At 43.0% G+C, this 14,911-nt stretch overlaps 1 protein-coding gene across 1 annotated transcript; it reads right to left on the bottom strand. All coding sequences in view use genetic code 11, as the record gives it.

Moving 5' to 3' along the window:
- Positions 1-19: 19 nt before the first annotated feature.
- Positions 20-14,815, bottom strand: EGR_01246 (ATM interactor; the record flags this gene model as incomplete). Its single annotated transcript, XM_024490495.1, has 8 exons — positions 20-372; positions 6,454-6,546; positions 7,856-8,107; positions 10,951-11,278; positions 11,948-12,290; positions 14,189-14,385; positions 14,459-14,590; positions 14,636-14,815. The coding sequence occupies 8 exons, from the start codon at positions 14,813-14,815 to the stop codon at positions 20-22; spliced, it is 1,878 nt and encodes a 625-aa protein (XP_024355314.1).
- Positions 14,816-14,911: the final 96 nt, after the last annotated feature.

The following is a 14,911-nucleotide window of genomic DNA, read 5'->3' as shown; positions in this document are numbered from 1 at the left end:
GAAGAGGGGAAGCAGAGGCCTATGGACTGCCTCCATGCTCTGGAGTCATCAGCATCTCCGTGTTCACACCTACACAAACCCCATCGTTGGCAAACAGCGACGTCCAGCTGGACTGCTGTTGCGTGGAGGCGGCGGCGGTGGAGGTCTGTGTGTGCACGTTATTGAACCACTGTTCCAAGTCGTCTGCGTCGCACACCGTCTGCGTTTGCATGTGTGCAAAGCTCTCCGCTGGTGGCCAGTAGCAGTTGCCTGAATTACTCGCGTCGAAATTGGCCAAATCGAGGGTGGTCTCCACGGCCACTGAGTTGGCCGATTGGCCGTCTAGCCGACGCAGATTGCGCCATTCGCCACTGTAAGGCGAGGTGTTGGAGCCTGTGGGAGAGGTAAATATGAGGTAGGAATTACCTCATTTTTCAGCATACTCGCTACCAGGGTCGAAAATAGGTTTTGATTGCACAAGTTTTGATGTCATACTGTATCCGGAATAATAATGTGGCCGGACTTGTTCAAGTCAACTGGCAAATCGGGTGTGCCTCGTAATGTTAAAAATCTAGAGGGAGCGCGTGGAGTATATGGAAGGTCTGATAAAATAAAAGCCTTTAAAATAAGAAGCTGACGGATTTCTTGGCGTTTCTCTTAGGTGCTTTTCAGCAGATAATTTCAAAACGAGGTTGACACTACGTGCTTGGATCTTACGTAAAAATATTGATGAAACAATGATGACAAAAGCACGTGTCAATCAACCAAGCACCCGGTCGACTATGTGTATTGTAATTTATCACGAGTTAAGTGCTATTTCAGGAGAAGGGTCGGGAGCTTGTAAGTACAGCTCTGTATTTTTTAGCCTTTAAGGGCAAAAAAATATGCTTTTAAGCGTCAACTCTCCACTACTTATATTCTCAAACTGTCCCAATTGTTTATTTAGCACGTGACAATCAGTGAAAGTCCATAACCTGGAGAAACATCATCAGGGACATACGGAAGATGAAGTGCTATGCACCCTTCCTCACCCTAAACATCAATATGAGATCTCACAAGTTTTCGGCGACGGGACAGGAGGTCTTGGATTGCGGTGTCTTGTGAGAAGAGGCCTTACTCCTCACTAGCGGACTTGCAGTAAGAAATTCAAGGAGAATGAGTCCATCTACAGATCACTACAAGCCGCGTTCACAGCCCCTCCCCCCAGTCCTTCGGTACGTAAATGATACATGTTCGCAAGTCGACTTCAGCTACGACTCGAGGTGCCACAAGAAATTTCCGTCACTAAATATATAACCTCTTCTGCAATCCTACGGAACATGTATTCAACGTAATTCACACATTCGTCACACTACATCACACCCCCAAAAGGTTAATCAATGAAGCGCACTTCATTTCCATAATGAAACACATCTGCTGGTAATGTAATGGAACATTTTCAGAGGAAAAAACGCTGGATAAAGTCAGGTTATCGATGCAGAAAGCCCCCAATTTTATGATAGGGACTACGCAGGCAAAGTAGTTTCACCCACCCAATCATCACAATTGGCGATTCAGCAACGAGGCTGGGAGATCATGCCTATCAACCGCGCATAAGTCGCTGGTTGGATAGCAAAATTAAATTATTCAACTTCTTTCCCACTCTCTTAGTTTAAGATGTGCTTCTGAAATGGGATCCTTCAATCAAATTGAGCAATTGACAGAGGTAAATCAAATAAGTTGGATCAAACCGACAACCACGAAGAAAAAAACAAAATCACCAGAACATAAGATGAGATAGTAGGCAAAGGAACGTAACGCTAGAACTAGGAGGCCTATTAAGAAAAAAAGGGGCAAGACGATTCACGAAGCTCCGGGTAGCATAATCACGATTACGAATCAAAGAATCGACTCAGCTGAGCAGCAAGAGCATGATTAATGACTACTTTGGGAAAGGAATTGTGTGGTTCCACGCATTCTACGGTCCAACGGAGCGATCCCACTCCGCAATTCACTAGGTTTTTGGAATACTGCTCTCCGTTTCATGCCTTCGTGCAGCTGCGGAAAATCGACAGAACTGTTGGAGGAGGGTCTATGTTCACACTACCATACCACAAAGCAGCAAACTGATTTGGAAATGTGACTGCGCAATTAATGCTCGTCTCCGCTTAGGTTACTACCCTGATAGCCCAGTGTCGGTGGAGGCGCATGTACAGACGTTAAAAGCAAAAGTAAACGAGGGTCACTACTACTACAGGCACAAAGTTGCCCAGAAGCCAAGGAAACTTCACACACACGCACATATAGACACACCGGAAAAAATGCACAAGAAATGAGCGGGAGTGAGCTCAGAAAATGAGAAATCAAGCAGCAATGTGGGTTTGCATTATCTGGGCTCTATGTGATGAGAACAAGTTGTAGACCATGTATGCCTCTGCTGTTGCTGCTTATCGCAAGAAATATCTTTTGTACCTCTCGAGAACCATGTAAAACATTTTCCTTAGCGATCGAGAAACATCAGGAATGATTAACTGAAACATGCCATGATGGGAATTGTCTAGCGGCACTGGTTCTTCATCGGCATTCACTTCACCCAACACTGGAATACGCCCAAGGAGTATCGGATATGGGGTTGTCGTCAATATTCACCAATATCTGAAGATAATGGGAATAACAAACTCATCGTTGAAATGAGTTCTATCACCATATGTTCCCCAATAGTAGTGAAATGGCTATTAAACAAAGATCAACATAACAGTCCAAAGTTTTTGTATGCGGATGTATAAATTTATAGAAATTGCTTGTGGATCGCTAGTATTGCCTGTTCTTTAAAGCTCGTTGAAATAACCTGCTGCAGATTGCAGGAATTTGTCAAATGCGTACAATTGTTCATGCGCATGCATTATGCAATATAGATTAGCTTCACTCCATGGATAAGAAACTCTCCCATTGTGCTCTTCATCATTACCTACTTTTTTGGGTGACCTGATGGAAGTGATTTGAGCTTGCCAGCTTTATGGAGACAGTTAAATTCAGTTTTGAAGCTGCGGAAGTGTCGAGACGCACGCACTTGGATTGAACTAGCAAGAAGAGCCTAGCACCATTTCAAGTTTTGTCCTCACAATCAGCACCGGCGTCGCCATTAAAATACCGGTGGCCACAAAGATGGATACCACTAGCAATAAACCGAACACCGAGGTCAAAGTAAGTCAAAGGGCGCAGCCCGATCACTTTCCAAACCAATGAAAATGACCGTTGGAAGTAAACTTTCCCCCAATTCAAGGGCCAGTCAGTACAACTACGGTTAAACACTGCCTCGGACATCAACATCCTTTCGGCGAAGCCATGATACTGAATCCGATAATCATGGATTAGCTATACCTCCCGAACCGCCGTCAGTACCCGTGGTGGACAAATAAGGGTCTTCGGACAGCTGTAGTACTGCGCTTACTTCTGCACCATATTATTCTCAAAACGTCCTACACCACCAAGGCACATACTGGTTTGACTAGATGAACCTGGACTAGGTACCATTCATACCGTGCGTAAACAGGCACAACGTCCACGCCCACTTTCAAGCTAAGGTTACATCAGTACCGTTAACTACTGGCCTTTAAAACATACCGCTGACTGTTCCAATACTACCGGTTGAAGACTGTTCCGACTACCCTCCAGCGATTGATAGACATTATCCCCTCCAAGATCCTTGGAGTGGTCGAACATTCGTATGACGTTCTAAGTATGGACACTACGCCGGACTAACTGCACGATCAAGCAGAGTCCGTATTTATACGCATTAAGGGGCATGATTCCAAATGGCACTGATCCGAGGAAGGGCAAACTCTTCCTAGGATCAGTGTTGTACGTTGATTTCACTTTTGATATGAAACACGAGTACCCATATTCGACCATCAACACATGCGAATAAGCATGTTTTGTCTTTAAATGGAGTCTCGGTTTGGCGGCCTTTTCGCCTTTTCAGGTGGATCCCATCACTTATTAAAGGTAGACTACATGAACTTTGTGCTCCAAATAAATCAACCCTTTTTTGACTGTTCGAAGCACTTTAAGTGCCGGTTAGAATACAATTACCAAGACTATAGGGACGCCAATTAAGGTAGATTTGAATTAATGGGTTAAAGTGGGCATATTACGGAGGCATCACCATGGCTCACAAGCCTGGTAACTGATGCAATACTACCCTTCGGAAGCATATAACCCGCCGACTGACTAGGTATAACATAATCCAGAAGTAATCTAGCAGGACCATTATTACCTAGAAAGTGGAAAGCGCAGATAACACCAGGTTAGAGAGGGGACATAAACGCTAAAGTGGAGAAGGAATGATGCAATATTTAATATGCCACACACCTAACCAACTGCAGAACTCATGAGGAGAATGTGTAGCACTATCAAAGTCGTATCTTTCGAGCAATTACTATCACTTACTCATAGAAGAAGCATCTCTTGGGGTCAATATTCGTGGCCCGAACCATTGGAAAAAATCTGCGCAAATCGCTCAATTTGATCACAGGCTTGATAGTTATGAAAGCTAGTGAAGGTGGTGATTCAGTGTCACACATCTTTCAACATGGTTCACTGCAAAGACTTGTTGTCACTTGTAAGGCCTCGACCAATTCGTGCAATTAATTATGCACATGCATTACAAAGCCCAGATATGCATCAGTCTATCAGTAATGGTATTCTCCACTACTTTCTTGTTAGCTCCAATCACCATATCACAAAAGATCGGTTAATGGCAAGTCGAGTGGACATGGATTAATGGGCATCATAGGGCCACATCGACACCCAACTCCCAAGAGTGCTAACAAAGTAAAAAATAGATTTCATCTAGGAATTTCAGTCATTATTAAAGCGAGAGCTGTAAGGTGAGAGACCACAGCTACTTTATAACCGGAACATTGCAATAGCAATTGGTATTTGGCAGTTCTATCATTCGATAATGTGGGAAAAATATGGCGATATGAGGCTATCAAGGAAGGAAAGCACAAATTCATGAGGCGCTCAGTTTTATAGTCGATAATTTCCTCATAAATTTTAGCTATTTTTGGCTTTCAAAACAGCATAATCTTTTAAAAGAAATTTCGGCGGTTTTTGCTGTATAACAGATGCAGATGACTTTGAGAAGTTAAAAACCAACAAAATTTCTATTCGGGATAATTTTAAATCGTGTTAGAAACTGGGGCGGAAAACAAGGAAATTAATCCATCCTAAGCAAAGCGCAAGTCAATGCTAAAACCACTAGATCACTGTAATAAAAGAATGTAAGACAAAGCAGTCTTCTAGATAGCTGTGTCAGCCATGGAATATACCGGCCATTATTAGCACTTCCCACTATCTCAGTACCACTTTAGCACACTTGAAAAGTATGCTGAACGAATGGCAGTGCTGCGATTGACGTGCAACAAAACCGGTGCTGCACCCCTTAAGCAAATTCACAATGAGTGCTAACAGCCAAGAATGGAAATAAACAAGCGCATCATACGAATCACTCAATGGTGGGTCCAATTACAACATGAAAGGGGTGCACTCCCGCTTGCCACTGAAAGAGTAAACCGGTGAAAATAAGAAAAGGAGAGTAGCTAACGCCGTGTATGGGGGCAATTGATGATGGCCTCAGATTCGAGAACAGCTAATTACGCATCTACATACGCATGCGCGTATGCGCATGTCGGGTCACGACTAGCGGCATGCTCCAACGGCACGGTGAGTTAAGTCCACCCCTTGGCCACGATTAAGGTTTGGTGACTAACTAACCCAATTTACATGCACGGTCACAATGCAAAGCAGTATGCTCTGTGTAAATTCTCCCTTTGTGACAAGACGCCGATAGATCAGTTTCGCGTAGCTCAGCCTAGGGATCTAGTCAAGTTGCTCATAAACTTCGCCGGGGGCATTATGAGTGCTGCGCCAACGTCAGACGTAAATGATAGCACCGACTACCAGTTGTACCAAAATTTTGGATGAAACCGCGGAAATTTACTCCAGAAAAGTCTAAAAAACTGTATCAAATTTCAACAACACCCATCTCAGGAGAAAAAGTGGGTCACATGGCAAAAGAAGTGAAAAAACCTAAGGATGCAATAGTGGCTATCCAATGAAGAAGCTATAAAGTAAGTAAAAGTGTACAAAATGTTACATTTGCTTAGGACATGGCACAGGACGAAAGCTCTTCCATTAATCTTATCTAACAAAGAACATATTGTAAAGGAGACCCCCATCGAAGAAGTGGTAATTTTTCCCAAGAGCAACAAAAACTCACTTTGATAATGCGAGTGATTTTGATGGGCACTAGTGGTATTGTGAAAGACATCCCAAAAGTAGGACCGATGATCATGCACAAAGTGGTTAATTATCACAATCCACACTATCACACAGTCATGCTGCCGGCCACGTTATTGGCACAATACGGTTTGTGTTTGGCACATGGTCAATTGTAATAAAGGTATCTGTAGAATCCTGTTCCCAACGCACCTTCAACTATAACAAGAGCAAATAATCCGAACTCAGGAAGGGAAAGGAGAAAGCGCAGGCTAGGGGGAGGTGAGATGGTGGAGGGATGCGAATCTGCACAGATGTAACGAAGGGATATCAACTGTCATCCCCGTGAAATCGGAATAGAAACCAATGATAGGATGTGCTGCTGTATAATTTCGATGCTCGACCGTCGATAGGATGAAAGAAAGTGCAAATGATCCATGACAGCCGAGTCGGTCAATGTGGGCACTAAAATTACCAGTGGAAAAGAAATCAGGCAAGCAATAAGCCTAGAAGATCGTGAGAATAGGACAGAGGACTACCTACTTAGCTAAAGACACACAAGTGGGGTCAAAAATCTGGAGCAATGTAGTGAAAAGGTAAAACCGGCGATGCACAAAGCATGACAAGTTCTGCAATGTCATGATAATATATGGAGACCCGGTCCATCAAGATACGCCCTTCGCACCAGTTGCGCATGTTTTAGGTTTTTCCGTAAAAACCTCTCTGATAGACCTCAAGTGACACAATAGCAACAAACGTGACGCAAGACAAAACAAACAGCAAGAGAGGAGCAATGCAATAAACTATAGATTAATTTAATCGCCGCAAGCACGCAGACGGGCAGGGAAATGGATAAGGAGTTTGGGGCAGTTGAAGTGGATATTTACCAAAGAAACGCGAAACAACTCCACCTGCTGACCATGCAAGGAGATGTCCAAAACTTGGAAACGAAGCAGGAACATACGAGTTACGTACTATCAAAGCTGGGTCACAATTGCAAAGCCGGACGATGAATGAGAAGAGAAAGTTTCGAAACAATTGGTGTAAACGGTAAAGTTACCACTGCGAAAGGAATTAAGCAGGTGATAAGGTTAGGCTATCGTGAGACCCTATCCACTAACTTAAGACCGCTCTGCACTCGTGAACTCACGCATATCATGTCAGAATTCTGAAGTAACGCAGTAATAGCTATTTTGATTAGTATTATATCACGAACAAGGATTAGTTAATTTAATGAGCTCCAAACTTCACGTTGGTTGCATTCTTATGACTAAGAGCATCTTTTGATGTGGCTTTGACACCGCACTGGACTCGAGATGATCAAAGGAGCAAGGGAGAAGAATGGGTGTTGTGCATTACAAGCGATGCAAGCCGACACAATCGGTGTAGATTTAGGAGAGTAGAGTAGAGATTTGCTAAGCCAATGGAAAAGGTCTTTGTTGTTATCTACACAAAATGCATAGTTGAAGACTGAACCATGCTTTGCTAGTACAAAAGATGAGGCAAGTGAAAAGGAAAGAATGAAGGAAGAATACCTCTAGACTACACCCAATGCTTCGGATCCAAAGGGGATAAGAAAATGAAGGGGGAAAAGCTAAGAGGCAGAAGAGCTTACCAGCAGCAGCAAAGGCGTTATAGCACCCGCCTTCAGAGGTGTCAGAGGGGAGATAGAGAGATGCCCCCGTGGCAGACGACACCGCGGTGGTGGGAATGACGGTGGTCTGCTGGAATGCATGGTGCTGTGCTTGTGGCGGCTGTTGGGAGTGGTAGGTGGTCATGGTGCCATTGGAGTTCATCTCGGGGTATTGAAGTTCAATTGAGTGACCCGGCGACATGTAGGTGCTGCTGTGGGACATGTCTGGCAGAACTGGAGAGGAGGTAAAGAAGAAAGATAAAGTCAACTTCCTACATTTCATGACACACGAATGAGGCCTTAATCCATTGTCTAGTCAGCTACCCTATGTCGCGAGATGTGAAGGACATTTTTCATCACAAAATCCACCATGCTGTCATTCATTAACACTTCAACATTCATTAAAACCTAATTTGGTAATTCCTCATTACGGACACAGAACAACTGTACGTTAGGAGGTAGTCGAAAGTTGAAATGACGACTTAAAGCGGTTGAATGCCTCAAATAGAGGAGTTTCGACATTCAGAAAGCTCTTAAAACCTTAGATATTCAGGCCAATAGATCAAATAAGCAAAAAACATCTTGCTATTTGGAAGTACGCCATTACTACGTGGTAAAATGAGTTTGGAGGGAATATCAATCTTTCATTAAGCGAGAAAGGAACAAGGAAAGGTGCTAAAGTAAAATACCCTACTATATCGCCATTACCCAGGTGTGAGGCAAAACTAATGCACCTTTCGATGCTTCCCATCGAAGAAATTTGTTACTTCAAGAGGGCAAATTTAAAGTTGTAAAACGGTCAAAACAACTGTGGACACTTAAATACGAGGTCAGGAGGGTAAAAAGTGGGGCCGAAGGAAAACCAGGTATGTAAGCACACTTTCGTGCAAAATTTCCAATAAAACTGAAAGGTTTTGAGGAAAGACAAACTCGCCAGTGCTTGCTTATCACAAACAGAGCATCTGTTATCCTATTCGCTGACTAGAGTAAGTAATTCAGAGGTTCAAGAATTGAGATTTTGACACATGGTGGTTTAAACGATCCACACACTCAAATCAGGACGAAGACTTAGCGAAGCAGTAAAACACATTGCATGCACGGTAAAGTCCACACAGACTGCCAATGACTGGTGCAATGAGGGCCGATAGTGGTGGTAGGTAGGCCTTAAGTCCCGACAACCTGACCAGTGTTTTGGTGATATTTAACAAATCAGGGAGAGGAATGTGTACCCTAAGAACACAAGGAAAGCTGGGGAAAACTGATAGATGCAAAAAATGTCAAAGCTAGTATCCATAGCCCACCAACACTAGATTTGAAAAGAGAAAATAATCAGAAAGGCACTGAAGTCAAAAGTTTACAGGTGAACAAGATGTCACGTGGATGGAACAGAATGTTTGTGCCTTCCCAAAACCATTCAGTTGCTTTTCAACTAAACAACCCATTCACACAGACACAGTCGGCAAAGCATCCTAAGAAGTCATTTCAAAGATGAATCATTTATAACGGATTTAAAGGCCTTAGTAATCTCTAAGTTGCATCAAATTATCACAAATCGGAGGTACGATTCATTAAACGGTGAAATAATTACAAAGTTCTTGGACTGTAGAAGCTATGGGCAAGGACAGAATTCACATGATGCAATGGCATGTGACTCCTGCTTTCTCACGTTTCCCTCCCTTTTCCGATTTCATTTAATTGACATCAATGAAAAAAGCACCCCAATTATTGTAAAAAGAAAGTATCATGGGAATGACCGCAAAAAATGATCTCTATCAGTGGGAGAGATAAAAGCTCGGGATATGGGGGGGGGGGGGAGAAGAAAAAACACTTTAAACACTTTTAGTCTTAGGAACATTGGCATCGCAGTAGTTCCATTTCATCCATGAAACTACTTGCAATCGGGAATCACTTCAGTATCTAATTTGGAAAACGCCCTGTGCTATTCGTGCTGCCAACGAGTTATTTCGGAACGCTTGCGCTTCGGGAATGCCTCATCAATAGCACGGAGGCCATAGCTAAACATTTTCAAACAATTTTGATTAAAATAATGATCAATTTCAAATTGCATACCTGAAGAGAAGGCAATACACTTGGGGAATTGTGAGAAATTGAGGAATGGGGGAGAAAGAATTCAAATTAGGCATACTTTAAGGGCCAGAATGAATATGGAATGGAGGGAGTATGAAGTAAGCAGACTTTTGCCAGTAAAATCTAAGGAGATAGCAGAATAGACTGAGAAAGGGCAAGTAAATACCCTTCGAATGCTGTAAAGGAACATCGGAAATAACAAGATGACAGGCACCTACATTTTCGATTGCCTACAATAAGTTCAGACTACACTACAGCAGGTTACCTATCAGAAGGCCTTATGTAGGGAACCACAACTAGTCAACCGTCATTAGACAAGACTGATGATGGTGTTCATAAAAAACCTGATTCAGGCTTATCTTAATGGCTGTAACTGGGACAAACCTCAAACAGTTGGATCTGAAAGTGTCTTAGGGAGTGGAGGAGTCATTGCCGGCTTGCACACTAGAGCAAGCAGTAAAACGCACAACCTTTTGAAGACAATAAATTGGGAGGCAAACGATGAGAGAAGGTATAAGGAGATGAACGGGGGAAGAAGTATAAGTCATGAATCTGATCACTTTAATCCCTCCAACCTTTCTGCATGACAGTAACAAATTAAATTGCACACATCCATGCGTTTTAAGTTCCTTAAGGGTAAAACTTATGGACATGATTAAAAATATTCAAACAGCCATCAATCGCTGCAATTTTTGAGAGTTAGGATAAACATTTCCTTATTGACAGGAATCAGAAACTAAGAAAGGGCTTTTGTTAGAAAGGAATCAAGATCGGGAAGGGTTCAGGGAAAAGTGTGGAGAACAGAGAAATAGAGTAGTCTATAATTAACAGGAAAAGAAGCAGAAAATGTGTATTAAGTAAAGGCTTTTTATCATCACTCGATAAAAAGAATGCAATGGAATAAAAGAGGGGACACATGAGCATTTCGATTATTAAAAAGACATTCTGAAAATACAGAATACGAAATTGTCTGTAAGTGCGAAACTTACAGGCCGCCGGGGGCGGAGAATTTCCAACCGACATCTGCGCCGTAGCAAGATGGCAATCGGGTGGCGACGTGGCGGTGTAGGAGTCGCGTGTCGGCTGATTGTTGTAAAAGACGACGAAGTCGGTCTGCTGCGCCGTTACCGCTGCGGTTGGAGCAGGTACAGGACAGTGAGGCGGTACATTGACATCCGTTTGAGTGTGAGTGTGTGATAGGCGAAGGGGTGCTGTCCCCACATCCACCAGCGGCACGAAGGTCGGACCGCCTGCGCTATCATCACCGCCCCCCCTGTTACCAATGCTGTTAGACAGAGCGAAAGCAGGACGTCGGGCCTGGAAGTGAAAGCAAAGGGAGGAGATGTGCGCCTGGAAATACCACTAGAAATGGATGAACAGTTGATCACCAGTACACGTTTTTGATAGGATTGTGAATATAAAGTGCCTGATTTCATCGAAAACTAGACTGCGGAAATGTCGATGCAACGTCTTAAAATGTCAATAAGTGGTCTATAGATGGATGTCGATTACATGGGGGTTTTGAGCATGTCCTTGAATTGCAGAAAGATTTAGCCAATTACTGAATGAAAGTTCAGTACATAAATGATTTAAGAATTCGGACGCAAGGTAGATTAATTCATACCGTACAAGAATTGGCACCAAAGTTTGACGCAATGACTTCTTTCCATCGTAATCGGAACAGCAACAGACGTCAACAACTGGGTTAGTGACTCACTCTCGATACTTTATGTATCAGACCAAGATGGGGAGTCGTAGTTTCAGTCCACTGAATAAGGAGTGGCCACTTTCCTTCAAAAAGCCAACAATGTCGACTTTCTTTATGCCATCTGATCAATCCATGCACTACAGCGGTCTGATGTTCACCGCAGAAAACTGCATTGATTTAACTGTGTTAATGGAGGTGTAAACGTTTCAGCGCTGTCACAATCAAACCAGGTAAGCAAACATTTCTGAAGTTTTTTTTATAAAAAAAACGAAGTCCACCTCTGGACTATAAGCGAGACTGTTGAGCTGGACCGCTGGACCAGGACAGCCGCCAACGGAGGGAGTGGAGGGAGTAGAGACAACAGGTGGAAGAACAGTGAGATTGGTCCGCAATTGGGCAATCACTTCACCCACAAGGGAAGCAGCAGAGGTAGTGGCAGCAGAAACGGAGGCCTGGTCAGTGCCAACGCCGAGGGGAAGAATGAGCAGCGGAAGAATGGCCAATCTGGTGGGTGTCTGTGCCTCACGTTGCTCATTCCCCGCAGTAGTGAGAACTGATTCAGTGGGCAAGTTGACTGATGATTGCTGCCTTACGACTGGTGTGGTTCTCGATGCTGACGCCCTGGAAAAGAAGCAGCTAATGTTTATTAGGCCGACAGATATAAGCTACACGATCTTGTCTGGGGATAGGTTCTCTTAAAAATGAGCAAGGGACAATACGGAAATTATTTTAAGTATGCAGGACAACTACTAATACCACAAACCCCATAACTATAGTAATGCGTGTTTATCCGGCATGAGGCAAAAACTTGTAAGGTACTATCTAATATCTGGAATTCCATGTGATGTTCAAATGATTCTAAGTCTGGTGATTGCGACAGCTCCCTCTGGTTCACCTACTAGGAACAACCTCAGGTGCTTCGATGAGAGTTGGGCATTATTGTATGATCCAGTTGATAGGTGAGGCAAAAATTTCATCAGCTCAGGAATGAATGAGGCTGACGCCACCAGTCTTGAATAAGAGAGTTCCGGTATGGCTTACTAGGATCGCAGAGAGGCTCGAGAAGCTACATTATCAACCTATATAGAAAAAGACTATGCCAATATCAGACCGCTCAACAAGTCACCAACTTTGAACATTCGAGTTCAGTAACGTCGTGTTATGTTACCAAGCCGTAATATCAAAACTTGTAATAGACGAAGATATCTAGTTTTTATATTATATAATAATACAATATAGAAACGAGTTTCCAAAGATTTGACAATCAGATTTCACTCAAACTAGACACTGCAAAAAGATATCAGTTGACAGAAAATCGGGGGAGGGAGAATTAGACATCAAAATATTTATTCGAAATACTGGCATTACTCCTTTAAATTGACCAAAAAACAGGAACAGTCAATAGAACAAGTCAGGGACTACTAAGTCCTAAACTAGGAGTTTACGCCCTATAAGGGCTTTCACGATCCTGACGGTGACCTTTTTGCACCGATAAATGGGCAATGAAATTCCGATTGAATATTTTTTTTGTTGTCCTGCCAGCACTAACCTGGGCGGTCCAATCAAAAACAAGTCCCTCATAAAAATGGCCAACTGACTAATGTAGTTTACGTTTGTCGACCAGCATCGTATGCCTAGGCTTCAAAATGCTTCGTAAAAAATAGATAATAGTAATGTTAGACCACTCATCAGACGTCGTTGACCTTGGACATCCGGTTCCGTAAATGCAAGACGTTTATTCAGTTCCCAAATGAGGTACTTGAGCACTACAGGTAAATTTAGCCGACCAAATCTATGTCTTTCACATTTAATGAACAGAAATAAAATTTTAAAATCATCTGGGACTCTAATGGTAAAATTAACGGTAATTGATCACTTACTGCTCCCTGTAAAACAGTAACAAGACGATTATTCGAGGTAATGGCGCAAGTTGATCTCTACTTCCAAAGGGTTTCTATCAAGTCCGAAAACTGATGTTTGCCTCGCCTTCAAATCGAAGAAAACGTAGCATAGGTCGAAAAGCCACCCGAACGACAATATACTGGTGAGAAAATATAAGTGGGAGACTCTAAGTAATATGGAAATCACCTTTCTGGCATGCTCACTTAAATTAGTTCCGCGGTGAAGTCATTGCAGTTGAGGTGTAAAATGAATTCGCTGTATGGCAATAAGGGAGAAACGCAGATCTAACGCATCAAAAGCACCTTTGAGTAAAAAATGCAACAGCCTCCGACAAGGTGGAAAGAACAGATGGTCAGCTGAGTAATGTTCTAAATTCTATTTATTTTAAACTACCGAATGAACCCCTTTGCAATGCAATTCAACTGACATAAGGCACTTGAAGTATCTCCACAATAAGGAACGAACTTCTTCGTTGTGAATCAGATTTACCGTCCTTATGGTATTTGATATTCGAATTAATCAGAAATGATTCTTACATTCTACATTCACCATACACGCATTATCGGGCTCATACGTCGCGGGAGGAAGCTAAGAGTAAAGAAAGGCACATAACGAACCTCGCCCGAACATCATGTCCGGAGCGACGCGCATGCTGGTTGAGAAACTTCTTGGCCTTGTATTTCCGCCCACAGACTGGGCACTCGAAATGCGTGCCACACGACTTCGCATGGTAGGCTTGTGCACTGGGTGTAGAAAATCGCTGGCCACAGGTAGCGCATTGGAAGGTCTTCTTCATGTGTACCAACTGATAGTGCTGAGGAGAAAGGAAGGCTACAAGCAAATGTTTCAGTCCAGGAAATTGGGCCAATTTTGTAGGCTACCCTCACCTGTTTCAAATGCCAGAATTTCGAGAATCCAACACCCGATGACTTGGTATATTTGCAGGCGGGAGCAGGACAATGGAAGACATCAGATATGTCCGTTTTCTTTCGTAGCAAAAAAGCTATATCTTTGGCATCCTAGACAGACAACAGTCTTTAGTAATGAATTGAAAAAGGACCAACATTTACAAGACCATGGGTTTTGATAAAGTGAGCACGGAGATTAGATTGCGTCTTGACTTGCAGGCCGCAGATATCACAGTTGTAGAAAGATGAAGGTAGTGATTGCAACTCCTCTTTGGGTGGGGTAATGTGACGCACCTTTGAGTTTGTGGTGGTGCTTGTAATGCCATTCTGAGACATGACGAGACAGAGGCACGACAGAAAGAGTAAGGTCCAACTATAGAGAAGGATACTAGAAGCATTAATATTGTAAAGAAAGTTTGAGATGGGAAAAGG

This window comes from Echinococcus granulosus, assembly GCF_000524195.1.
Source record: "Echinococcus granulosus chromosome Unknown EG_S00004, whole genome shotgun sequence".
Taxonomy (NCBI): Eukaryota; Metazoa; Platyhelminthes; class Cestoda; order Cyclophyllidea; family Taeniidae; genus Echinococcus; species Echinococcus granulosus.
This window is presented reverse-complemented; position numbering and strand designations above follow the sequence as displayed.